A 27,054-nucleotide genomic window follows, 5' to 3' on the forward strand; every position below is an offset into this window, starting at 1 on the left:
AATTATCAACAGAATAAGGAGAGTATATACAAGAAATATCTTGAAGACTTGTAAATTCAACTTTTGTGTCCTTGCATTTCCTGACTAAAGTATTTTTTTGATTATTTGTTCTCCTTTCTTTTAAGCATCAGATGATACCCTTTTTAAAAATAGCTCTTTCTCTTCTTCTGTTTTCTCCAAATTTCTCTTAGTTTTTATGAAGGAAGATTGTTAATAACTGCCAGTATCTGTCACGACACAATCCTTTCTTTCTTTTCTTTTTTGAGATGGAGTCTCACGCTGTTGCCCAGGCTGGAGTGCAGTGGTGCGATCTCAGCTTACTGCAACCTCCACCTCCTGCGTTCCAGTGATTCTCCTGCCTCAGCTTCCCGAGTAGCTGGGATTACAGGTGCCCACCACCATACTTGGCTAATTTTTGTATTTTTAGTAGAGATGGGATTTCACCATGTTGACCAAGCTGGTCTCAGACTCCCAAAGTGGTGGAATTACAGGCTTGAGCCACTGCGCCCCGCCACAATCTCTTTTCTTTGATGTCAGTATCTTTCTGCACTATTTCACTCTAAATGCAGAGGGTCCCTGACGTCCGATGGTCTGGCTGAATGATTTTTTCAAATTGACAGTGGCAGAAAGCAATATGCATTCAGTACGCTCCTCCACTTACCAGGGGAGATCACATCCACATAAACCCATCGCTAAGTTGAAAATATCATAAGTTGAACTTTCAATTTATAATAGGTTTATTGAGAGGTAGCCCCATTGTAAGTCAAGGGCCATCTGTAGCCAGTTCTCCTGCATTTCTTGGGCTTCAACTTTGAATGCATCCATCGCCTGAAATTCCTCTCTTCTTGCACTCATGTTTTCACTAGTCTATAGAACACAGGCCTAACAATATATTGATCTGTCAACACTCAGCAAATAAAGCTTGCGCTTGCAAAGTTAATCTCAGCTTAAGGGCAGCCCTTGTAGGAATTGTGAGCACACCCACCCCATGGATGTTGAAATTATCTGCCAGGGCAAACGAGACTGGGCAGAATGTTCCTTGGCCAGTTTTCCTTGGCCATTCCATCAGTTCCTCCCAGTCCCTGGCTGAGAGTTGGGCTTGCTTGAGGGTGTCTGTCCACCCCAGAGCCGCTTGAGTCACAGACATAGGATTGACCCAATGTCAGCAACTTCCCTTTCCTCTGGGGCAGAAGAATCAGGGCACCCTGAGGGATGGCACGTGGAAGGCAGCGTGGAAGCCCACCTGGGAGCCTGTGTCCCGGCTCTGCCTGGGAGCGCTGCACTTCACCCTTGGGAGAACGACTTCTCAGTAGCTGAACTCTGCATTGTGGCTGTGCAGGCTGGCTTCAGGAACTGTTTTCTCCAGCGAGGCCTCTTACACTCTGCTCAGCTCTGACCTGCCACAATCACTTGTCAGATTTTCTCTATTTAGTGATCACTGTCATATATGTACTTTTTTTTTTTTTTTGAGACGGAGTCTCACTCTGTTGCCAGGCTGGGGTGCAGTGGCATGATCTGGGCTCACTGAAACCTGTGCCTCCCGGGTTCAAGCGATTCCCCTGCCTCAGCCTCCCAAGTAGCTGGGACTACAGACGTGTGCCACCAAGACTGGCTAATGTTTTTTTGTATTTTAGTAGAGAGAGGTTTCACCATGTTGGCCAGGCTGGTCTCGATCTCCTGACCTCATGATCTGCCCGCCTCGGCCTCCCAAAGTGCTGGGATTACAGGCGTGAGCCACTGTGCCCGACCATATACGTACTTTTCTAATAGAGTTTTAGATTGTTTGAACTTCTGATGGGTGAGAAAAAAGAATAAGGCTATGATGGTATTCTTTCCCTGGGAACCCATATAGTTTCCAAAATTCATCTTTCATGTGCTCTTTCTTTTTTAGAAACCTGGGTATTATTTTCCAAGCTTTGTGCTTTTTGTGAGGCAATACAGGTTCCATGGTGAATCCTCCTCATGCTGGTGACAACCTGGAGAACATTACTTGTTTTTAGCTGCTGATAAGAGTTTGCAAAGAACACACATCTTTGTTGAGAAATGCTTTGATGTGCTTCTAGGCAAGATGGAGAAGAGTCCCACGGATTGGGGGTGGTAATTTGGGAGAAGGGCCAAGCAGCAGGGGGTTCTCGATAAACATTAAATGAATGGAGGCAGGGAGGAGGTCTCTGAACCACCCTGTGTGTGGGTTTAAGGTCTTGCTATGGGCTTTGTGGTGTAAAGCCTCAATCTATATCCCCTACTAAAAAAAAAGTCTATATTTGCACTTGAGCTTTTGTGCAAATGGGGACCAAGAGAACTTCAAGATGATAATGAATATTTCAGCTACGTTTTTCCTCCACGAATCGTGCAGACCTCTCTGAATTGGCACTATTACTCTTTCTTTCTTTTGCAACCCCAGAACTGCTTAATGCAGTTATATTTTCCTTTCTCTTCCCAATGACAGATCTCCCCTTTATTTTCCTAGGCGGCAAATGCCTTCTTTTCCTTCCTTCCTCCTTAGAAACTCTTCTGAGCACAGTAAGCTACAGAGCCTGGCGATGGGCCCTATGGTTGGCTACACACCGTGCCATCCCGGGGGCTCCCTTTTGGTTTCCTGCTGGTACCTGCCCTTGCCTGGGATGTCCTCTCTGGGTTCCCATCAGCCGTGCTCTCACCTGGGAGCCAGCTCTGTGGGCCTAGGCGTTGCCATGATTCCTCCCATGGACCCTCCAGCTGGTTCCCATGCAGCCTGCCCCCTCATCGTGTGCACATTCACCCATTCCGCATTCTCACCATGCGGTCATTATGGGCCTAGCCTTCTCTTCTTCCCTGGAAAATCCATCTCAGTGTTTTCTTTTTTTTTTTTTTTTTTTTTTTTAGATGCAGTCTTGCTGTCTCGCCCAGGCTGGAGTGCAGTGGTGCAATCTCGGCTCACTGCAACGCCCGCCTCCCGGGTTCGAGCAATTCTCCTGCCTCAGCCTCCCGAGTAGCTGGGGCTACAGGCGCGTGCCAGCACGCCCGGTTAAGTTTTGTATTTTCAGTAGAGATGGGGTTTCCCTATGTTGGTCAGGCTGGTCTCAAACACCAGCTGGGTATGGTGGCTCACGCCTGTAATCCAGCACTTTGGGATGCCAGGGCGGGTGGATCATGAGGTCAGGAGTTTGAGACCAGCCTGACCAACATAGTGAAACCCCATCTCAGTGTTGTCATCTGGCCCTGGTATTTCTGACATGTGTGTGCAAGTTCAGTGGATTCTAAAAACTGCTCCTCTCCTCCTTTCCCAGGGCTGCCCTCTGTCATTTCTTGTCCAGGCTCCCTCTTTCCTTCCTCCTCTCTGGCAGTTAACCTTGTACCCATCCCAGAAAGGCCAGTGCCTTTCCCTAGTGACTTCCTCTTTCTTCCCTCCTCAAGGCCCTTGACAGCTCCCCTTTCTTTCCACATTCTTATAGTCTGACTGATACCAAGATGCACCTTTTTTTTTTTTTTGTCAAGCGTTGCATCACATAGATTTTTCTGCAAAGTCACACTGTGCCCGGAAACCAGGGATGTCTAGGGCTGAAAACCATGTGTGAGCTTCACACTCATTAGGGTGACTATTAATAAAAAAACAGACATCACTAGATCATCAGGGAAATACAAATTAAAGCTACAGCAAGATATCACGTCAAACCTGTTAGGATGGCCATTATCAAAAATACACAAGATAACAAGTGTTGCTGAGTTTGGAGAAAAGGGAACGCTGGTATGCCATTGGTGGGAATTAAATTAGTACAGCCATTTTGGAAAACAGTGTGGATGTTTTTCAAAAATTAAAAATAGAACTACCATATGATCCAGCAATCCCACCACTAGGTATATAACCCGAGGATATGAAATCAGTATGTCAAAGAAAGATCTGTGCTTCTGTGTTCATTGCAGCATTAGTCAAAACAACCAAGTTATGGAATCAGCCTGTCTAACAACGAGTGAATGGATAAAGAAAATGTGGTATATTTACACAATGGAATACTACTGAGCCCCAAAAAAGGAGGAAATCTTGTTATTTGAGAAAATATGGGTAACCCTGAAGGATATTATATTAAATGAAAAAAGCCATGCACAGGACAAATCCTGCATGATCTCACTTATATGTGGAGTGTAAAAGAGTCAACCTTATAGAAATAGAGAGTACAATGGTGGCTACCTGAGGCTGTGGAGTGGTGAGATTAGAGAGATGTTGGTCAAAGGACACAAAGTTTCAGGGCTGGCTGCTGTGGCTTAGGCCTGTAATCCCAGCACTTTGGGAGGCTGAGGCGGGAGGATCACCCGAGAGGAGGAGTTTGAGACCAGCCTGGCCAACATGGCGAAACCCCGTCTCTACTAATAATACAACAATTAGCTGGATGTGGTGGTGCACACTTGTAATCCCAGCTACTCAGGAGGCTGAGGCAGGAGAATTGCTTGAACCCGGGATGCAGGGCTTGCAGTGAGCCGAGATTGCGCCATTGCACTCCAGCCTGGGTGACAGAGCAAGACTCCATCACAAAAAAAAAAAAAAAAAAAAAAAGGAAAATTCAGCTAGAAGAAATAAATTAAAGAGATCTATTGCACATCGTGGTGACTACAATTAATAACAATGTATTGTATACTTGAAAATTGCTAAGAAAATAGGTTTTAAGTGTCCTCACCACAAAAACTAAGTATGTGAGAGAATGCATATGTTAAATGGCTTGACTTAGCCATTCCACAATGTATGCCTATGTCAAAAACTTCATGTTGTACACCATAAATATACACCATCCCCCTTGGTACTGTCGTTGTGATAGTGAGTGACTTTAATTTTTACTTGTCAATTAAAGTAAATACATTAATTAAAAAAAAAAACCAAAAACAAGTACTGGTCAGGACGTGGAGAAACTGGAATTCCTATGCATTGCTGGTAATGATGTGAAGTGATGAAGCCTCTGTGTAAACAGTGTGACAGTTCCTCCAAAGGTTGAACATAAGGCCGGGCGCAGTTGCTCACGCCTGTAATCCCAGCACTTTGGAAGGCCAAGGCAGGCGGATCACCTGAGGTCAGGAGTTCGAGACCAGCCTGGCCAACATTTGGTAAAACCCTGTCTCTACTAAAAACAAAAATTAGCTGGGTGTAGTGGTGCACGCCTGTAATCCCAGCTACTCGGGAGGCTGAGGCAGGAGAACCGCTTGAATCCAGGAGGCAAAGGTTGCAGTGAGCTGAAATCATGCCGCTGCACTCCAGCCTGGGCAACGGAGTGAGACTCTGTCTCTCAAAAAAAAAAAGTAAAAAGGTTGAACATAGAGTTATCATATGATCCAGCAATTCCACTTGTGGGTACCCACAAGAACCAAAGTAAAGACTCCAGGCCGGGAGTGGTGGCTCATGCCTGTAATCCCAGCATTTTGGGAGGCCGAGGTGGGTGGATCACAAGGTGAGGAGATCGAGACCACCATCCTGGCTAACACGGGGAAACTTCGTCTCTACTAAAAATACAAAAACAAAATTAGTCAGGTATGGTGGCGGGCGCCTGTAGTCCCAGCTACTGGGAAGGCTGAGGCAGGAGAATGGTGTGAACCTGGGAGGCGGAGCTTGCAGTGAGCCAAGATCACGCCACTGCACTCCAGCCTGGGTGAAAGAGTGAGACTCCATCTCAAACGACAACAACAACAACAACAATAAACAAAGACTCCAACAGATACTTGCATACCCATGTTCATAACAGCATTATTTACAATAGTCCAAAGGTGGAGATAACCCAAGTGTCCATCAATGGATGAATGGATAAACAAAATGTGGTCTATCCATGCAGTGGAATACAACTCAGCCCTGAAAAGGAATGATGTTCTGATACAGGCTACAACATAGATGGATCTTGAGGACAATAAGTTAAGTGAAATAAGACAGGAACAAAAGGACAAATACTGTATGATCCCACTTATATGAGATACCTAGCGCAGTCAAATTCATAGAGGAAAAAAGTAGAATGGTGGTCACCAGGGATGGGCAGGGCAAATGGGGAGTTGGCACTGAATGGGTACAGAGTTTCTGTGTGGGAACATGAGAAGGTTCTGGAGATGGATGGTGGTGATGGTTGCACAATATTGTGAATGCACCTAATACTGCTGAATTGAATTGTACATTTAAAAATGGTTAAAATGATAAATTGTATGTTATATATTAATGTTCAAGGTTGTCCAAGCAAGAAAAACAACAACAACAAAAAAAACCACCCATATGTGCTCATGCATCTCTGGCACAGATGCAGTTCCTAGGTTCAGCTCTCTCCTCAGGCGGCCATGGCATTCTCTCTTCAATGACAACATTCTGTTTCCACCAACTCTGCTTCTGAACCGAATCTGACACAGCTGTCACTGGCCTACTCCCTGGAATTACCACAGGATCTGAATTAGCCTCTGGCAGGCCCTCTGAGGAATCTTGCATCCATGCTTCCATTACAGTCAGCACAGCAATACGGTGACCTATCCCGTTGTTTTTTTTTTTTTTTTTTTTTTTTTTTGAGATGGGGTCTTGCTCTGTTGCCCAGGCTGAAGTGCAGTGGCACAATCTTGGCTCACTTCAACCTCCACCTCCTGGGTTTAAGTGATTCTTCTGCCTCAGCCTCCTGAGTAGCTGGGATTATAGGTACGTGCCACCACACCTGGCTAATTTTTGTATTTTTTAGTAGAGATGGGGTTTCACCATGTTGGCTAGGCTAGTCTCGAATTTCTGACCTCAGGTGATTCGCCTGCCTCGACCTTCCAAAGTGCTGGGATTACAGGCGTGAGCCACCGTGTCTGGGTTGCCTATCCCTTTGATTGAATACCACCTGAGTAACTGATACGGTTTGGATCGTGTCCCTGCCCAAATCTTAAGTCGAATTGTAATCCCCAGTGTTGAAGGTAGGGCGTGGTGGGAAGTGATTGGACACGGGGGTGGTTCCTCATGAAGGGTTTAAAACCATCCCCCTTGGTACTGTTGTCATAATAGTGAGTGAGTTCTCAAGAGATCTGGTTGTTTAAAAGTGTGTAGCACTTTGGGAGGCCGAGGCGGGCGGATCACGAGGACAGGAGATCAAGACCATCCTGGCTAACACGGTGAAACCCCGTCTCTACCAAAAATACAAAAAATTGGCCGGGCGTGGTGGCAGGTGCCTGTAGGCCCAGCTACTGGGGAGGCTGAGGCAGGAGAATGGCATGAACCCGGGAGGCGGAGGTTGCAGTGAACTGAGATCGCGCCACCGCACTCCAGCCTGGGCGACAGAGCGAGACTCCGTCTCAGAAAAAAAAAAGAAAGAAAGAAAGAAAAAAAAGTGTGTAGCGCCCCCCACTTCTCTCTCTTTCTCCTGCTATGTAAGATGTGCCTGCTCACCCTTCACCTTCTGCCATGATTGTAAGTTTCCTGAGGCCTTCCCGCCCTCCGCCCCAAGAAGCCAAGCAGATGCCGGCATCGTGCCTGCTGGACCACCTGTGGAACCACGGGCCAGTCACACTTCTTCATAAATCACCCAGTCTCAGGTATGTCTTCACGGCAATGTGAGAATGAACTCATACAGTAACTCATTTGTCTTTAACTTTCCTCCGTCTTTCAGTGACAGCGTGTGTGCCTAAGTGACTCTTGAAGAAGTGTTCACTCGTGAGGACACCCGGTCCCCACAGGGGCTGGGGTGGTGTTTGTGGCAGGTGAAGATGCTATTGCAGAATTTATCTTCCTTGCCAGAAGAGAACGCCCGGGCAAAACAGAATTGCCTTATAGCCCAAACTGGGACCCACGGTCTTTTCAGGCCTCTGGCCGTGGGGCTTGACAGTTGGATTCTAACTTCTCTCTCCCTAGTGCCTCCCACGTTCACTCTCCATGTTCTGTTGCTTTTCTTGGTGTGTTTGCCTCCCTGATCCCATCTTTGCTGTCTGCTCCACACTGTACCCGATTTCTGCCCCTCCTTGCCTCTCCTGATTACTCAGAGCTTCAGCTACCTCCTCGCCTCTGACAACTCCGTCTATTGCTGACAGGTTGGTGCACCTCAAACACCTGTCACCTCATGGCTCCGGCTTCTGCACCTGTGTGCATGGCACCCTCCTCCCATAGCTCTCTTCCCAGCACAACCTGCAGCTCTTCCAGCTGCCCAGCTGCTCCACACGAGCCGTGATTAGCTCACACTGGCCTTTCCTCCTCCACTATCAGCTCAGAGCCAGCCACAGCTCACAACTCCGAGAAGTCTTCCCTGATCCACACGGAGGAGACTGTCGCCTTCACATGTCTCTCCCAGGACCCTGCAAGTATAGATTAGGTGCCCAGCAACGGCTTTCACCGCAGTCCTCACCCTTTTCCTGTCTGCACTGCTGGAGCACGGGATGCCTGCAACATTCATTTGAAACCTCTTTCTACACTATTGGGACCCGCTCTGTCTTAGAATTGTTTCTGGGTGCTAACCTTGCTCCCTCCTCTAGCCTGGAGACCAAGGACTGACATCTAATTTGCAGTTGGTATCGGTATGTATGAGATGTAGATGCTCTAGTAACATGGGTCCAGTGACACCGACTTACATCACGCTGGATTCCTTCCTTGCTTCATATACCCTCATGTCACTTTCTGTGCATATTTTCTGCCTCCTTAGAGAGGTTGTACCCCCAGAGCTCCAGGGGAAAAAATAACTGTCCACACAGAGGCTCGTGTGTCTGTGGCCTTGGGGAACACAAATCAGGGGTCTCAGTTGGGCATCTGGGATTCAAAAAACACAGAATCCATGGCAACGGGCGACTCCTGAGGGCGGGGTCAGGGAGGCTGTGCCGATAGAAGGCTTCAGGAGTCGCCCATTGCCATGAATTCTGTGTTTTTTGAATCCCAGATGCCCAAGTGAGACCCCTGATTTGTGTTCCCCAAGACCACAGATACAAGGAGCCTCCTGGCATCAGGCTCCTGACACCAGAGTTGGGGTTCCTTTCAACTCTATTACAGTGAATGAGCGCCATGCTCACACACTCATTCAGAGCCACATGCTTTGCCTGGCCTCCTGCTCACCTCTGAGTGGCATCTGGAGAAGACGTGGCCTCATCTTGCTTCAATCCTCCGAGCGTGAAGAGACCTGCACTCATCAGTGAAATGAATACAACGGGAGGTATCTGGAGCCTTTCTTCACTTTCCCCAAAGGAATATTTGACAAACCCAGGCATGGTTCAGAGCTCCACCCTCAACAATAATCCTGTCAAAATATCCGATGTTGTTGAACCTCAGAGGCACTGTATCACAGCAGAAAAGCGATTGATCTCATTGCTAAACTCTCTTTCTTGCTTATTGGCACGACAACAGAGCTAAATAGAGCCGAGATGAATTATGAGTCTATTTTTGGAGACTCCTTGTGGAATTCATGCACACTGTGTGTTTTGCATCCTTTGAATCCTTAGGCACACTTAGAACTCTGAAGCAAACACTCATTTGTAAATGTTACAGCTGCCAAGGTTGGCTGGATGCTGTGCTGGGTGACGTGTTAACTCTCACAAGGCTGCTCTGGAAGCAGGAAGAATGTTTTGAGCTGAGCTTCGGGTGGAGGGTGGGGCTGACGCATGCATGCTTACCTTGACCCTGTCCATACAGGCTTCCATCTTTAGCTGTTCCACAGCTTTCCTGGCTTGGGAGATGCTAGTGGTGCTGTTATTAGACATGCCCTCTTTTATTCTACTGCCCCTAGAAGTAACCAAATAGAAGGGTTAGAAGAGCTGCTTTTCCAAGGGTAGGGGACCCCACCTCCCACCACCTACAGCTTCTCTGTCCAAGCCGGGGGGCATCTGGGAGCACGGGCAGCATTCGGTAGAAAACCTCCTGGGACAAGAGAAAGGAATGCCTCATTCGAGTAAGAGGAGCAAGACATGATGCTTTTGTTTGGAAAAACTTTCTCAGTCCCGGGGAGAGTAAGAACAGAAGGTTCCAGAACAACTTCTCCATCACCCCCACCGTTGCCACCACCATCACCATCATGACCATAAGTAATGCTTGACATTTGTGTAGTGCTTTGTGAATCATCAATCACTTTCACACACGTTTGGTCATTCATTCCTCTAGCGGCCCATAGAGTTAGTGGGACGATATTAATTTCTGTTTTGCAAAGGAACAAAGTGCAAAAATCAGAGAAATTAAACCAATAGCCAAAGGTCCTACAGCCAACATTTGTGGATCCAGAACCCAGACTTAAAGCTTCGAAGCCTAGCTGAGTGTCTCAAATGGCCTCTTCTAGCAATCTATGACTCAAAACACACGTTTCTAATGAATAAAATTGCTTTATTAATTTTAATTTGTTGTCCTTCCAAAAAGTTTACAGACTTTGTGTTGGGAGTTTGTTTGCAACAATAAACACACACACACACACACACACTCTCTCTCTCTCTCTCTCTCTCTCTGTCACCCCTATCCCAAGCATGTATTTGTTTTCTAGAGGGAGGCGGAAGAAATTCTCCCTAACCCAACACACATTGATGCCCGTGACTAAGACCACCGTAGTGCTACCTGTTTCACAGAAAGCATGTGCTACACACATCACAGTTGCCTCGTCTAATAAGAATCTGCTTCAAAGGAAGCCTAACAACTAAAGCCTGAGAGCTGGGGGACAGGTCACTGTGAGCAGAAACACAAGTGACACTGGCTCCCAAAGGTACAGATGAGGTGGGAGGAGGCCCTCGCTACCATCTTTTGCTTCTGTTTATATTTTATTTCGGTTTTAGGGTTTTTTTCCCCACCTCACAATTGTTGGACTTTACTGTATTAATTCATTTCAGTATGTAAAGCATCAACCATACTTTCAAAGTTAAAATGATGCAAATCGATATTCTCACAGGTATCACTTTCACTGCCCATTCCAATCCTTTTCTCCCCTCCCACCTACCTCTTATGGGCAACCAATCACATTGGACTCTGGTCTATTCTTTCCTATGCTTCTTTTTTCCTTCCTTCCTTCCTTCCTTCCTTCCTTCCTTCCTTCCTTCCTTCCTTCCTTCCTTCCTTCCTTCCTTCCTTCCTTCCTTCCTTCTCTCCCTCCCTCCCTCCCTTCCTCCCCATCACATTGGTCTACTTTCCTATGCTTCTTTTTTCTTTTTTCTTCTTCCTTCCCTCCCTCCCTCCCACTCCGTCTCTCTTTCTTCTTTCTTTCTTTCTTTTTCTTTCTCTCTCTTTCTTCTTTCTTTCTCTCTCTCTTTCTTTCTCTCTCTTTCTTTCCCTCCCTTCCTTCCTTCCTTCCTTCCTTCCTTCCTTCCTTCCTTCCTTCTTTCTTTCTTTCTTTCTTTCTTTCTTTCTTTCTTTCTTTCCTTCTTTCTTTCTTTCTTTCTTTCTTTCTTTCTTTCTTTCTTTCTCTCTTTCTCTCTTTCTCTCTTTCTCTCTTTCTCTCTTTCTCTTTCCCTCCCTCCCTCCCTCTCCTTCCTTCCTTCCTTCCTTCCTTCCTTCCTTCCTTCCTTCCTTCCTGTTGGGGTCTCACTTTGTCACCCAAGCTGTAATGCAGTGGCGCAGTCACAGCTCACTGCAGCCTCAAACTCCTGGGCTCAAGTGATCCTCCTGCCTCAGCCTCCTGAGTAGCTGAGACTACAGGTGTGTGTTGCCATGACTGGCTAATTAAAAACAATTTTTTTTTTTGGTAGACTGGGCCTCACTATGTTTCCCAGGCTGGTCCTGTGTTTATTTTCATAGAAAGTAAGCAGTTACATGTGTATTTTCTTCTTTCTCCTTTCTTACACAAAAAGATAACGTGTGTGTGTGCTTTTAAACTTTGTTTTTATATTTAACAATACATTTTAGAAAGCACCACATATTAATTCATTGATATGCAAAAAAGATCATACTCATTCTTTCTTATAACTACATAGTACAGTACAGTACTCCATCGTGTGGATATACTGTATATTTTTCAATCCATATATTTATGGGCATTTACATATTCTCATATTGTTGTGGGTGTGTCTTCAAGGTACATTTCTGGAATTACTGGGTCAAAGGTAAATGCATATTTACTTTTGTGATATATTGCCAAATTCTTTTTTTTTTTTTTTTTTTTTTAGACGGAGTCTGGCACTGTTGCCCAGGCTGGAGTGCAGTGGCCCAATCTCGGCTCACTGCAAGCTCTGCCTCCCTGGTTCACACCATTCTTCTGCCTCAGCCTCCCGAGTTGCTGGGACTACAGGCGCCCGCCACCATGCCCAGCTAATTTTTTGTATTTTTAGTAGAGGTGGGGTTTCACCATGTTAGCCAGGATGGTCTCGATCTCCTGGCCTCATGATTCGCCCGCCTTGGCCTCCCAAAGTGCTGGGATTACAGACATGAGCCACCACGCCCAGCCAATATATTGCCAAATTCTGTAAGGTAACATTTTGATAATTTTTACATCAAGATTCTTAAGTAATTTTTGAATTAAGTACTATTCTTAAGTAATAAATTAAGTCATTTAATGCTACCTTCACCTGGTTTACATATCAATGTTATACTTGCTTCATACAAAACATTTAGAACTTTTAAGAAATCTTCTATTTGGCGAGGAAGTGAGTGTGCAGGACCCACTCTCTCTGTGGGTTTTATCACATATGAACTAATTCTCTGGCCCAGATAAGGCATAATGGCAACTGCATTTGTCCAAAGGCAATTTTTGAAAGGTAAAATATTCTTGTTAGAAGACAGATCAGCCACCCAAATCAGAGTTTAATAGATGTGTGTCCTTATCTTGGTTTGGAACTTTAACTCAACAACAAGGGAAGGAGAATCACGAGAAGTTGGGAGCTTTGAAATCCAAGGAATGTCCCCCTCACCCCCTACACTGCAGAACCGTGCATGCATTCCTGCACATGTGTTGGCATGTCCTTGGGTGTATCTGTGTGTGCCCACGTGCCTGCCAGTGCAGGCCTTGTGCCAGTCTGTGTGTGCGTGGCCATCTCTCCATGGGTGCATGTGCTGATGTGTTAGCGTTGCTATGTGTCTACACAAAATGAGGGAGGAGACACAGTCTAGTTCCCCACCCTTCCCAGCTGATGCAGTGAAGCAAGGACCCTGATATGTTTGGATGTTTGCTCCAAATCTCATAAGGAAATGTGATTTCCAGTGTTGGAGGTGGGTCCTGGTGGGAGGTACTGGATCATGGGGCCAGATCCCTCAGGAATGGCTCAGCGCCACCCTTTGGTGATGAGTGAAAGTCACTCTGAGTTCGTACAAGACCTGGTTGTTTAAAAGTGTGTGTCGCCTTCCTGCTGTCTCTCTTGCTCCCACTCTTGCTACGTGATAGTCTGGCTCCCCCGTCACCTTCTGCATGAGTGGAAGCTTCCTGAGGCCTCACTGGGAATAGATGCTGGTGCCATCCTTCCTGTACAGCCTGCAGGACCATGAGCCAATTAAACCTCTTTCCTTTATAAATTACCCAGTGTCAAGTATTCCTTTATAGCAACACAAGACAGCCTACTACAGACCCTACAGTGACTGCCTTCAAATCTTGATCCTGCTCTCCCCATTCTAGACTCCATCCCTCTCGCCCCTTGTCTTTGACTTGGGCATTTAGGAGTTGGGGAGGTTGAGGGGAAGAGGAGGTAGAGTCTGGGATCAGCAGGGGTGAAGCCAAGAGGACACGGAGCAGGGCAAAGGGAGGAAGGGAGGACTCAGCACTGTGTGTGAGGGTGTGTTGAGTAGTAGGAGTGTGGCCCAGGTCAAAGTCACGAGAAATGAAATCTCTAAAAAGAAATAAAATAAATATAAATCTCGAGACAAAAAATATAAAGTAAGTCTCATCCCGTCTCAACTAATAAAAAAATCGTCAAATCTGTCATCTTAATAAAATCTCAAGATAAATGCATCTCTCATAAAAATAAAAAATCCTAAAATGTAAAAGGCTCAAATGCTCTCTTTCTCTATAAAAAAATGAAATGAAATGTAAAAAGAGTAAATAGAAATGTAAAAAATCTCAAGTAAAAGTAAAAATAAATCTATATAAAAAAAGTATATAAAGTAAAAAGTAAAAGTAAAAATAAAAGTATAAAGTCTCGAAGTCCGAAATTATCAAATCTCCGGAAAAATCAAAGTCGCGAAATGTAAATCGAAACAATCTCGAGATCTCGTCATATCGTCTCGGAAAAAAGTCATCAATCAAAATCTCGCTTATAAATCTCCGAAAAAATCTCAGAAATCAAAATAAAATCTCCGGAAAAATCCTCGAAATCACGAAATAAAAATCTCGAAAAATCTCCGTCGAAATCATATCATCTCGGAAAAAATCTCGAAATCAAATAAGAAATCTCAACAATCTCAGAAAATAAAAGTAAAATCTCAGAAGAAAAATCTCCGTCAAAATAAAATCTCAAAAATCTCAGGAAATAAAAATAAAACAATCCCTCTCGAAGTCTCAAATCAAAATGCTTATAAGTGTATGGGAGGGAGTGTAGAATTAGAGATGGCGTGAGTGTGGGAGAGTGTAGATTAGGGTGGCTGATGCATGTAGGAGAATTAATGCAGATTAAAGGTAGGCATAAAGTGTAGGAGGTGTAAATTAGGAGTGAAGCAGTGTGGGAGGTGGCGTGGGAGTGGGGTGAAGCGATACGTGGCGGGAGGGTGTAGAGATTAGGGTGGCGGTAGGTGTGGGGAGGGTGTGGGGAGTGGGGTGGTGTGTGGGAGGTTAATGGGGTGGGGTGGGGCGTTATGGGAATTAAGGTCGTGGTGATAGGTGTGGGGAAGGTATGGAGTGAAGTGGAATGAAGTCGGGAAGAGAAATTAAGCGTGGGAGAAGTAAAGTGATTTATGTGGAAATGTAGGTTGGATATGTGAGTATGGAGTGTATGGAGTGTCAGGGTGTGGTAGAGGTGTGAGGTGTGGGGAGGTGTACAGGGTAGAAGTGGCGTAGGTGTGGGAGGAGGTGTGAGGAGTGAGGAGTGGTATGGGAGGGCGTAGGAGTGGGTTGGTAGTGAATGTGTGGGTTGGATGTGTGTGTGAGTGTGGGTGTGTGGGGTGTCAGGGTGTGTGGTGGGGGTGTGAGGTGTGGGAGGGTGTGGGGTGGGGGTGAGTGTGAGTGTGGGAGGGTGTGAGGTGGGGGTGAGCATGGGAGGGCGTGAGGTGGGTTGTGTGAATGTGTGGGTTGGATGTGTGTGTGAGTGTGGGTGTGTGGGTGTCAGGGTGTGTGGTGGGGGTGTGAGTGTGGGAGGGTGTGGGGTGGGTGTGACTGTGGGGTGTGTGTGTAAGAGTGGTGGGTGTCTGTGTGTGTGAGGGTGTGTGTCAGGGTTTGGGGTGGGGTGAGGGGTGAGTGTGGGAGGGAGTGTGGGGTGGGGGTGAGTGTGTGTGTGTGAAGGTGAGGGTGTGTGTGAATACAGGCATATCTGAGAGCATGTGGGATGAATGTGTGTGTGAGTGTATGGAGTGTGAGTGTGACTGTGTGGGTGAGAGTGTGTGTGTGTCTGGAGTGTGAGTGTGTGGGTATAAGTGTGAGTGTGTGAGTCCTTGAGGACGTGTGCGCGGGTGCACAGGTGGAGCATGTGGCAGGGAGGGTACAGCTAATGTTACCAGCGAAGCAGCAGAGCCGACCCTCAGCCCCGTCAGGCCCCTGCAGCTGCCGTCGCCTCTCTCCCTCCCAGGCGCTGTCAAGATGGCCCTGATCCCCCAGCCCTTCCTCATTCTTCCGCTGTTCAACAAGAAGGGCTCGTTTTCTACAGGCCCTGCCCTCTCCGCCCAGGAGAGTTCTGGCTGGAGGCTTCCTGTGGGAAGGTCCCGCCAGCGCGCTATGCTTTCCTTGTTGTGTCCAGGAGATAAAATAAGAGGGTGGGGGACTCTCTGGGGGTTCCATCCCTCCATGGCCTCCCTCTCAGGCCCTCCCTCTGAGTCCACCCTCCAACCCGTGTCTGCCACCCACAGCCCGGGCCCCTGGACCTGGCCCCCAGCGGGGGCTGTGCTCTCGGACTCCAGCCTCTCCCTTGGCCCCTTCTCTGCTGCTTCCTCCTGCCCTGGCTCCATATTTAGCCTCAATAGCATGATCCAACGCCTCCACCACTGTCTCCCAAGAGCTGTCTGCTTATCTGGCCCTTCCCTCTGTCCCTAAAACCTGCTTCGGTGTGGACCCAACTCCTCCCCTCTCCACACTCACTGAGGGGCTGCTCAGCACTGCTGGAGAGACCCCCCACTAAAGTCTGCCCTTCAGACAGCCACACTCCAGCCTTTGCGAGGCCCTCAGAGCTACCTGGCAATAGGACCCCTTGCTCCAAATCATCTCCCCTCTCTTCATCCTCCTCTTCCAGTCTTCATAACTTCCTCATCACTTCTGACCTTTGCTCCTCAGCAGAGGACCTCAGCCCCTCTGTCTACACAGAATGGCCATTAGGACAGGCCCCTCCTTAATGTTCCACACCCCACCTACTCCACTCCACACCCACATCCATCTTTGCCTCCACTCAGGGCAGCAGCTCTTCCTCCACAGCAGGGGCTGTAGGACACCACCCACAGTTGCCCCCGACTGGCTGCCCTGCCGGCAGGGCCGTCTTTCCTCTCCAGGGGCTAACAATGGCAGACTCACTTTCTCGTCTCCCTTGCTGTCGGGCCAGAGCACGTGTGTCAGGAACATGGCTGTGCTTTGGTCAAGGATACGCTGAGGTAAACATCCAGAGTGACTCAGCAAGTTTAGAGCACAGGCGTATAACTCCACTTGTTATCACAGCCATATTGCCGTTACATGGGAAGGCCCATCATTTGGCTGTAAGCCACTATTGTTTGTAAAAGGTATTACTGCCCTGCTGACATTGTACAGGCATGCTGGTGCCCAGAGAAAGAGAGCCAAAACTGTCCATTTTGCAGCAGATCGGGGGAGCCAGGGCACAGCACGGCTCAGCTCGTGCCCAGAGAGAGAAAGAGTTAAGCTGCTGACCCTGAAGGCAGGGGAGAGCCGGCCATGCAGCTGTGTGTGGGAGCAGGCTGCTGAGAGGAGCCACAGAGCCAGAACAGACAGCCGAGTCAAGGTGGACAGTGTGAGAGAGCTAGTGTGAGTCAGCTGCTGATGAAAGACCTGCTGGATAAAACTACATTTCGCCTGCTTATGGCCCCACGAGTGTTCTTTCAGCTGTCTGCCCATCCGCCCACTCCCCTCGAACCTCAGCATGGGCTGGAACCTGACCCCAAGCAGGGCATTTGGTATAGTCGTGAGCCTGACAATGTGACCTTGTCCTCCTCAGTGGGACACTAGGGGAAATCTGCAGGGACTCGTAGGGAGGGTTTTCCTCCCTGATGGAGGGACAAGGGGAGAAAGCTCTGTGTTTGACCACCTTGACTGAGTTGTGTTTGCAGTTGCCAGAGCCATATAACCACTGGGGAATCAACCAAGGACAGGGTCAGGAGGCTAGTGGAGAAAATGACCTGGATCCTTGAGCTGGGTGGTCCTCGGAGGTCTATTCCTGATCCTTGAAATGAGAAAACGTACTCCTCATGGTTCAGGCCATATTTGTTGGGTCATCTGTCATTTGCATCTTCTCAGCCAAGGCTAACACTTCACAGGGGGGTAGACCAATCCCCTCCCTAAGGGATCTGCCCTACACTCACCCCTCCGTCCTGTAATGTCCACGTCTCTGGGCTCTTCCTCCTCAGAATATGCAAATATATTTATGCAGTTTGCACCTGACCATCTTAAAACAAGCAACAACATCAACAGTCTTACCTCCCTGCGATCTTCTGCGTTCTTGCTTAAGAAGGTGGAGAGGCCGGGCACAGTGGCTCACGCCTGTAATTCCAGCACTTTGGGAGGCAGAGGCGGGGTGGATCACTTGAGGTTAGGAGTTTGAGACCAGCCTGACCAATATGGTGAAACCCCCTGTCTACTAAAAATACAAAAATTAGTCAGGCATGGTGGTGGGTGCCTGTAGTCCCAGCTACTTGGGAGGTTAAGACAGGAGAATTGCTTGAACCTAGAAGGCAGAGGTTGCAGTGATCCGAGATTGCACCACTGCACTCCAGCCTGGGTGACAGAGTGAGACTCCATCTCAAAAAAAAAAAAAAAAAAAGAAGAAGAAGAAGAAGAAGGTGGAGAGGTAACAACAGATTCCCATGAGAGGCCCCTCAGTAACTAAAGGAAGAGATTCTAATGTAAGGATGAAAAGCCCTCTTTCGAGAGCACTGAATAAATAGGCCTGCTCCACAGTCTGCTCTGCCGCCCTCAGCTCACCCTGATACTGTTTCTAGGACAGTCACTCTTGTTGCCCTCAGTGATCCTTAAGTGATTTCGTGTGTGGGTGTTTGTGTTTTCTCTTCCCAAGGGGCTGCTCTGGCTTCTCCCAGCACTGTGGCCCTGCACACCTGTATGTCCGTATTTTACAATCTCCCAGGCTGATTCTGGCCTGTACCAAAGGTGGAGCACCCCTGCTGGCCGTGAGCCGCTTCCACTTTGTGATTCCTTGGTGTCCACCAAATTACCTTGCACGAGACACACAGGATGTCTCATGTACCTTAGGGGCTATCTCAACCAGTCCTTTTTGAATTTTAATGTGCATATGTATCACCTGAGGATTTTAAAATGCAGATTTTGATCGAGTGGCTCTGGGGTAGAGGCTGAGATCCTGCGTTTCTAACGAGCTTCGTGAGGCTGTGGTCCATGGACCACACTTTGAGTAGCAAGGCTCCGAATCACTGACTGTTGGTATTGCAGGGGAACATGGAGGTCCAGTTCCAGTCCTCTTATTTTTCAGATGAGGAAACATATTCAAGGAGGTTAGATAACATAGTTTCCCAGAGCTCCTCAGCAGGAGAGGAAGGAAGCACTGCTCCGCCACTGCTCCCGGCTCATTACACCTTGGCCTAGTGGCACTTAGGATTTCATCCCCCACACTTGGTCTGTCCTGCTGTCCTGGAACAGACTCATCCCCTGGGTGATCCTAACCTTGCTTAACCTGGGAGTGAGATGGCAGGAAGGAGCCCCTTCCCTGAGGTGGGCAAAAAACTGAGGAAATCCCTGATGGGGAAGAAGGAAATGGCTTTTGCCAATGGCGCTCAAGACAACCACATGCTTTAAAGATGAACCCTATGAGAAGGTTTCGGAGGCCCTGCTTCTCCTACCTGGCCAGGTGCCTTTGAGGCTTGACCTGAATAACACCCCTGCCTTTCTGAGACTGTCTGGACGCGGGACTTCCATGGGGACTCAGGTACATCTCCCTGTACAGACATTCATGAGCTTGCACATCTCACCTGGACCCAAGAAGAAAAATGGAAGTAGGGACAGAGAAGAGTTGCAACAAATCTCCACAGGCACACTGGCTACCGGCCACACTGTCTACCGGCAATGCTGGCTACCAGTGACACTGGCTACTGGAGACACTGACTACCGGGGACACTGACTACCGGCGACACTGGCTACCGGCGACACTGGCTACCGGCCACACTGACAACTGGAGACACCGACTACTGGCAACACTGACTACTGGCCACACTGGCTACCGGCCACACTGACTGGGCTCTTGGCTTTCTAGAAGATAAGGCAAGGGGGGAAAGGGACCGCTTGCTTAGGGTTGGCCCCTGGGGCCACATGCTCACACAGCTCTTTCTTCCCAGGTACACAGGAATGTGCTTAGGCACACAGGTTGCACCAGGGGTTTCTTGAGATGCAGCAGGGAACCCGTTGTAGGGGTCTGTGGGACCCCCAGCAGGGAAATAAAGGAAAATCTTGAGTTCCTTCAAGGGAAATTCCAAGCTAGCCGTGAGAAGTAAATAAATGACTTGATAAGCAAGAAGGTAATAGTAGCTTAAAACAATAGCCAAAGAAGCTAGAATTACGAGATGTTTGGTTTCCCTATGGAAACTAAAGATAACATCTTAACATATGTCTCTGAGTTGTTTTTCAGAAACCTGGCCCCCATGGAATGAATCTGCTGGCACAGATACCTCAGATGAGGGGGAACTGAGGACTCAACTCTGACTGCCGCTCTTGGTTCTAAATTTCTTCCTGGGCCAGGTGCGGTGACTCACGCTTGTAATCCCAGCACTTTGGGAGGCAGAGGTGGGTGGATCACTTGAGATCAGGAGTTCAAGGCCAGCCTGGCCAACATGGTGAAACTCCGTCTCTACTAAAAATACAAAAATATTAGCCGGGTGGGATGGTGTGTGCCTGTAATCCCAGCTACTCGGGAGGCTGAGGCAGGAGAATTGCTTGAACCCGGGAGGCACAGGTTGCAGTGAGCCGGGATCATGCCACTGCACTCCAGCCTGAGTGACAGAATGAGACTCTCTCTCTAAATTAATTAATTAATTAATTTCTTCCTGAGGGGCCTGGAGGGAGTCCTGCCCACAAACCAGAGCTAACATTGTTTTTTGCTGACTCCAACATTTAAAACAAAGCTTCTTTTCCTTAACTAATTGCAAATCAGAAGATCTTTAAATCTATCCATGACCTGTATGCCCTGGCTTCAAGATACCCGCTCTTTTCGGCCAAATTCAGTGTGTAACCGCCATGTGTTGATTTTACAATCTTACTTGTAACTTCTGCTTTCCTGAAATGTACCCCCGACTTTAAAAACCCTTACCTGCAAGCCACTGGTCAGGATTTGAGCATGAGCCGCCTAGTCCTCCTTGCTTGGTGCCCAGCAATTAAACACCCTCCTTTCTTCCACTGCAAAACCTCGGTGGTCTTACCACACTGGGCACGCAGACCCCGGTTTGCTCTGTAACATTCTTTTTTTCTGAGATGGAGTCTTGCTCTTTTACCCAGGCTGCGAGTGCAGTGGTGCGATCTGGGCTCACTGCAACCTCCACCTCCTGGGTTCAAGCGATTCTCCTGCCTCAGCCTCCCGAGTAGCTGGGATTACAGGTGTGTACCACCATGCCAGGCTAATTTTTGTATTTTTAGTAGAGACGGATTTCACCATGTTGGCCAGGCTGGTCTCAAACTCTTGACCTCAGGTGATCTACCCATCTTGGCCGCCCAAAATGCTGGGATTATAGGCATGAACCCCTGCGTACGACTATGCTCTGTAATATTCTGATGGGCTGCATCTTGTGGCACACAACTCAGTAAATGCAAAGTTGGGGCTGGGAGACCAATGAAAGGTGGTTCCATCCCCAGTGCTTCTGATCTGACTTGACTCAGGGCACAGTATTTAGAATTTCTGGAAGACGGATGGCATTGTGCCTCTGCAGCCATCCTCCCTAACTATGACTTCCGTCCATGAGCGGTTGATAAGTATCTGTCAGTAGAATACTGCAGCCGGCCTACAGCTATCCCTGAGCCTGAAGGGACCCGGCAGCTTAAACTGAGGATGGGGAGGGAGTGAGTGGTCGACCTCCTTTCATCCTTGCTCAACAAGGAGGCTCACCGCGATAGCGTCTCTTTTCCCACAGGGAAGCACACAGCACGGTTCCCCAGCCAAGGCCCAGCAGCCCTCGGCGATGGCTCAGTTCTCCTCCTCTGCTCCCTCAACAGGGGCGCATCCACTCACATAGGGGATAACAGGAGGTGGCAAAAAGTTTCTAAGGGCTCCGTGTCTGCCATGGAGGGTGGGAGAAGGGGACAGGACAGTGATGATTGCTAGAAGAAAATGACGCTGTGAGGACCTGGCCACCATCAAGGATCCTGAGAACTGAGTCTCACCCTGGCCCCCACACACGCTCCTGGCGAAGACACCTGCTGTCCCCCTGCCCCTGCACAGGGTAAGTCACTCTCCTTACCTGCTGAGAGGCAGCTGTGTGACAGGCCTGGGAAGGGGACAGAGGCTGGCGGCAGCAGCAGCGGTCAGTCGTCAGATGAGAGGCGAATTCAGAGCTGCTGCTTTGAGGTCACCTGAAAGCACAAACAGAGATGTGTCTAGAGGTGTGGGGACCCCCTGACATTGTTCCCAGCGTCCCCATCCACCCCATCCCATGGTTCCCCTCTCCTCAAGCTCAGCAGCCTTCCCCCAAAGCCTGGGGACTCCATATCAGACCTTGGGGAGATGGGGAGCTCAAGGCAGACAGAGAGCCCTCAGATCTGACCCAGAGCAGACTGGAAACACAACTTCGGGGCCACAGGCCACCCCAGGCCTCACCAGACTGCTCCCCTGGCCCCCGCAAACCTGCATGCCCAGTCACTCTGCCACCCCCAACATGAGCAGCCCCAGCTCCAGCCAAACCTCTGTCAAATGGAAGCAGGTCACGTGTTTTCTTCTTATAAAAATATACACCTGGCCGGGCGTGGTGGCTCATGCCTGTAATCTCAGCATTTTGGGAGGCCCAGGTGGGCAGATCAATGAGTTCATTCCCCAAGGGTTTACCGAGTGCTCTGCCCTACAGCATCCATCTCGGAGGGATCCTAATGAACTTGGAGCAAAGCTAAAAGCCCAGCAAGAATAAGCTGACAGACCTGTTTGCTCCCCTGGTTAAAATGGAATCCAAATTCATTTTGGCTTCAACTTCAGGGGAGATGGTTTGAAGTTGTGGTTGGTGCATTTTTCTCAGCCTGTGCTATGGTCTGAATGTTTCTGTCCCCCCGCCCCCCAGATTTCCTATTTTGAAATCCAAAGCCCCAAAGTGATGCTATTAGGCGGTGGGACCTCTGAGAGGTGGTTAAGTCATGAGGACGGAGCTCTTATGAATGGGACTCGTGACCTTGTAAAGAGCTCTGACAGAGATCCAGGAATGCTTCATGTTTTAGTTTAGTTTTTTTTTTTTTTAATTTGTTTGATTTGTGTGTGTGTGTGTGTGTGTGTGTGTGTGTATATATATATATATATATATATTTTTTTTTTTTTTTCTGTTGCCCAGGCTGGAGTGCAGTGGTGTGATCTCAGCTCACTGCAACTTCCGCCTCCCAGATTCAAGTGATTCTCCTGTCTCAGCCTCACAAGTAGGTGGGATTACAGGTGCCCGCCAACACGCCTGGCTAATGTTTTTTTTCTGTTTTTGTAGAGACAGGGTTTCACCATGTTGGCCAGGCTAACCTTGAACTCCTGACCTCAGGTGGTGATCCACCCACCTCCCAAAGTGCTAAAATTACAGGCGCGAACCACGGCACCCGGCCTTGGTTTTGTATTTTAATATAACAGTGCTTCTTATACTTTTCCACCACATTCTGGGGAAAACAGACCCACTGAGGCAACTGGCTCCACTGACTCTGGCTACCCAAGGCCCCACCCAGAGGGCTGAGGTGCTGGATCAAGGCAGAGCACCTGTAGGCTACACCCACACTCCCCAGCCCACTGTGGGGAAGCCGTTCTCTACCATCATTTCCCCAAATTTGGTTGGGATCAGAATCCTCTGGGAATGTAATGAGACTAAGGCCCTGCTCCACCCACCTCCATGACCTTAGAGTGCTGTCTTAGCTCTCTTGGGGATTCTGATAAAACCACTGCTCTATCGGCAACCAGAGCTTCTCAGACTTTGCCGTACGTCTGAACCACTGGGGGGGACTTTCAAGGATCCTGATTTCAGCTGGATGGAGTGACTCATGCCTGTAAGCCCAGTGCTTTGGGAGGCTGCAGCAGAAGGATTGTTTGAGCCCAGGAGTTCAAGACCAGCCTGGGCAACACAGTCAGACCCCATCTTTACAAAAAATTTAAAAATTATCTGGGTGTGGTGGCACATGCCTGTGATCCCAGCTATTGAGGAGGCTGAGGCAGGAGGATTGTCTGAGCCTGGAAGTTTGAGGCTGCAGTGAGCTATAATCATGCTACTGCACTCCAGCCTGGGCAACAGAGACCCTGTCTCAAAAAATCCCAAAAATATAAAATTTAAAAAATAAAGATCTTGATGCTCAAGTCAAACCCCAGGCCTTTTAAGCCACAATCTCTGGGAGAGGACTGAGGAATCAGTGGATGTTGAAGCTTCCCAGGTGATTTTTTTATTTTTATTTTTTGAGACAGGCTCACTCTGTTGCCCAGGCTGGAGTGCAGTGGTGTGATCTCGGCTCACTGCAACCTCCGACTCCCAGGTTCAAGTGACTCTCCTGCCTTAGCCTCCCAAGTACCTGGGATTACAGGTGCATGCCACCATGCCTAGCTTAATTTTTGTATTTTTAGTAGAAATGGGGTTTCACCATGTTGGTCAGGCTGCTCTTGAACCCCTGACCTCAAGTGATCCACTTGCCTTGGCCTCCCGAAGTTCTGGGATTACAGGAGTGAGCCACCACACTCGGCCTTCCCAGGTGATTTTAATGTGCAGCCGTGTTTGAGACACGCTGCTCAAGTGTGCATCTAGCTGAAGCGTCCCACACTTTGGTGTCCCATCAGATGTCGTGTCACCCAGATCTCAGGCTCTCACTCAACAGGACTGGCTGGGGGAGGCTGGGTGCTGCTACTCACAGCCTGGTGGGAGGCATCAGCTTCAATATCCCCGGGAGCTCATTAGCAATGCAGAATCTCAGGTCCTACCCAAACCTATGAAGTCCAATCTACGGGTTTGTTGTTGTTGTTGTTGTTTTTGAGACAGAGTCTCCCTCTGTTGCCCAGGCTGGAGTGCAGTGACGCCATCTTGGTTCACTGCAAGCTCCGTCTCCCAGGTTCAAGTGATTCTCCTGCCTCAGCCTCCCGAGTAGCTGGGATCACAGGCGTGAGCCAACATGCTCGGCTAATTTTTGTATTTTTAGTAGAGACGGGGTTTCACCATGTTGGCCAGGCTAATAACAAACTCCTGACCTCAAGGGATCCACCCGCCTTGGCCTCCCAACGCGCTGGGATTACATGTGTGAGGCATTGCACCCAGCCGAATCTGCATTTTAACCCAGGTGATTCAGGTTTGCGTTAGAGTTTGAGAAGTTCTGAGCTAGACCAGCAGGGCCCAGTCCTGCCTTATGCAGTGTCCAAGATGAAGAGCCTGGCTGAAGACACATGAGTCAGTCATAACAGTGGTGGACAGCAGAGTTGCTGCTCTCCTGACCCCTAGTGTTATTCACAGCCCCGTCAGCTTTTTAGATTCCTCTTTTAGATGATTTACTAACTCTAGTAGCTCTTTGAGAGGCCACACATCAGAAAAGACACTATCAATTTATCCTTGTCCTTCTGGCATTTGCATAGCATCTTCCATCCAATGCTTGAAACGTATTTCAGATGTCAACCCACCAGCCTACCCCAGGAAGTGGCTTTAGACACCTTCCCTGTATCATTGCTAGTTCTCAAAATAACACAGGTTGTGGGAGCTGATGGGAATTTAGCTCTTGACTGGATTCCTTTATCTGGTTGCGGGAGAAAGCTGTTTTTTTGTTTTGTTTTGTTTTGTTTTTGAGACAGGCAGAGTCGCACTCTGTCACCCAGGCTGGAGCGCAGTGGCACGATCTTGGCACACCACAACCTCCACCTCCTGGGTTCAAGAAATTGTCCTGCCTCAGCCACTCAAGTAGCTGAGATTACAGGCATGTGCCACCATACCTAGCTAATCGTTATATTTTTAGTAGATATGGAGTTTCAACATGTTGACTAGGCTGGTCTTGAACCCCTGACCTCAAGTGATCTGCCCACCTTGGCCTCCCAAAGTGTTGGGATTACAGGCATGAGCCATGGCGCCTGGCTTTTGTGTGTGTGTGTGTGTTTGTGTGTGTGTGTAAGAAAGAGAGAGGGTCTTGCTCTGTCACCCAGGCTGGAGTTCAGTGGTATAATCATAGCTCACTGCAGCCTGAATCTCCTGGGCTCAAGTGATCCTCCAACCTCAGCGTCTGGAGTAGTTAGGACTACACCCAGCTAATTTTTAAACTTTTTGTAGAGACAGGATCTCACTTTATTGCCCAGGCTGGTTTTGAACTCCTGGTTCAAAGGATCCTCCCACCTTGGCATCCCAAAGCACTGGGATTACAGGCATGAGCCACCTCTCCTGGCTGAAAGCTGCTTTTTAATAGCACTAAATTTTACCGTGATGTTTTCAAAAGCTTTTCTTCCCTCTCAAAAGAAGAAAACATATTCATCTTTGAATAAATTGCTGTGTTTCATTGTGAGGTGGTGGGAAGACCCACTGGCTGGCCGTGAGCTAACTGGGAGCCCTCAAGGCCAGAGGCCTTGTTTTTTTGGCTTCTGTGCCCCCATTGCCAAGATAGGGCAGGCATGCCGTAGCCAGTCCATACAAATGTGACTCTCATAGGCATGAAAGAATAAACTGAGGCTTCAACAGTGACTTTAATTCCCCATGGCTGCTGCTGTTTCAGTTCTTAAATGGAGCTAAATTAGCTCTGGGTTGTGACGGGTAATGACCCAGAGTCACACAGATGTACTGATGGCTCCAACAACTTCCTTATTTTGAGAAATAGTAATGATACAGGGAAGGTGTCTAAAACCCCTTCTTAGGGTATGGGATAGGTTGGTGGTCTGACATCTGAAATCCATTCCAAGCAATGGATGAAAGATGGAGCTACTAGAATTAATTAAATCATCTAAAAGAGGAGCCCCCTAGTGGTGCTTGGCTTTGAGGCACAGGTGTGAGGTCTCTGCTCTCACAGAGCTTACTGTCTGGTGAGAGGTGCCATGGACTACTGGAATCACCATGCTGACTGATGAAAATTCTTATGAGGGAGGTGCCCGGCTCTCAGTGTATAACCAAAGCACTTGACCTGGACCGTAGCATCTACGTTGCTTTCTATGATAGATTCTGAAGCCGTAAGATGGAATGAGACTTGCCTGCCCTCAAAGAGCTCAGGTGCTGAGGGGGAGATGTATAAATAAGCAATGATCATATTGTCATGGGTGTATGTGGGCTGGCTGTCCACAGAATCCGTGCTCCCCTTCCTCTCACAAGAATGTCATGGTGGCAGGGCAGGTGGCCCCTGGCTAGATTTTCCCCAGGGTCGCTTGCAGCTATGTGTGGCTTTGTGACTCACGTCTTGCCAGCGGAGATGTCGATGATGAATGAGTGGAAATGATGCGTGCCACTTCCAGGCCTGGGCTTTCACATCCTATTTGGGGACTTCTGAGCTCTTTCCCATCACACGTGGATGTGTCTGCAGCTTAACTTCAACAAGGGCAGGCAAGGACAGTGGCCTGAGTGGTGCCTCCAGGTGTGGTCCCTGGACCGGAGGCATCAATGTGCCCTGGGAGCGTGTCAGAAATGCAAATGCTTGGACCCACTCAGACCTACTGAATAGAAGCTCTGGGGCTGGGCGCGGTGGCTCATGCCTGTAATCCTAACACTTTGGGAGGCCAAGGTAGGTGGATCACCTGAGG

General features: G+C 48.4%; 1 protein-coding gene across 1 annotated transcript in view; it reads right to left on the reverse strand.

Moving 5' to 3' along the window:
* GNG4 (G protein subunit gamma 4) overlaps positions 1-27,054 on the reverse strand; it is a 95,635-nt gene that overhangs the window by 22,614 nt on the left and 45,967 nt on the right. The window contains exons 2-3 of the mRNA XM_009197138.3: positions 21,608-21,719; positions 9,553-9,661 (exon numbers count right to left, since the gene is read on the reverse strand). Of these exons, the coding sequence (XP_009195402.1) occupies positions 9,553-9,639 (87 nt within the window). The 5' untranslated portion in view covers positions 9,640-9,661; positions 21,608-21,719. The remainder of the gene's footprint in view (positions 1-9,552; positions 9,662-21,607; positions 21,720-27,054) is intronic.

This window comes from Papio anubis, chromosome 1, assembly GCF_008728515.1.
Source record: "Papio anubis isolate 15944 chromosome 1, Panubis1.0, whole genome shotgun sequence".
NCBI classification, from domain to species: domain Eukaryota; kingdom Metazoa; phylum Chordata; class Mammalia; order Primates; family Cercopithecidae; genus Papio; species Papio anubis.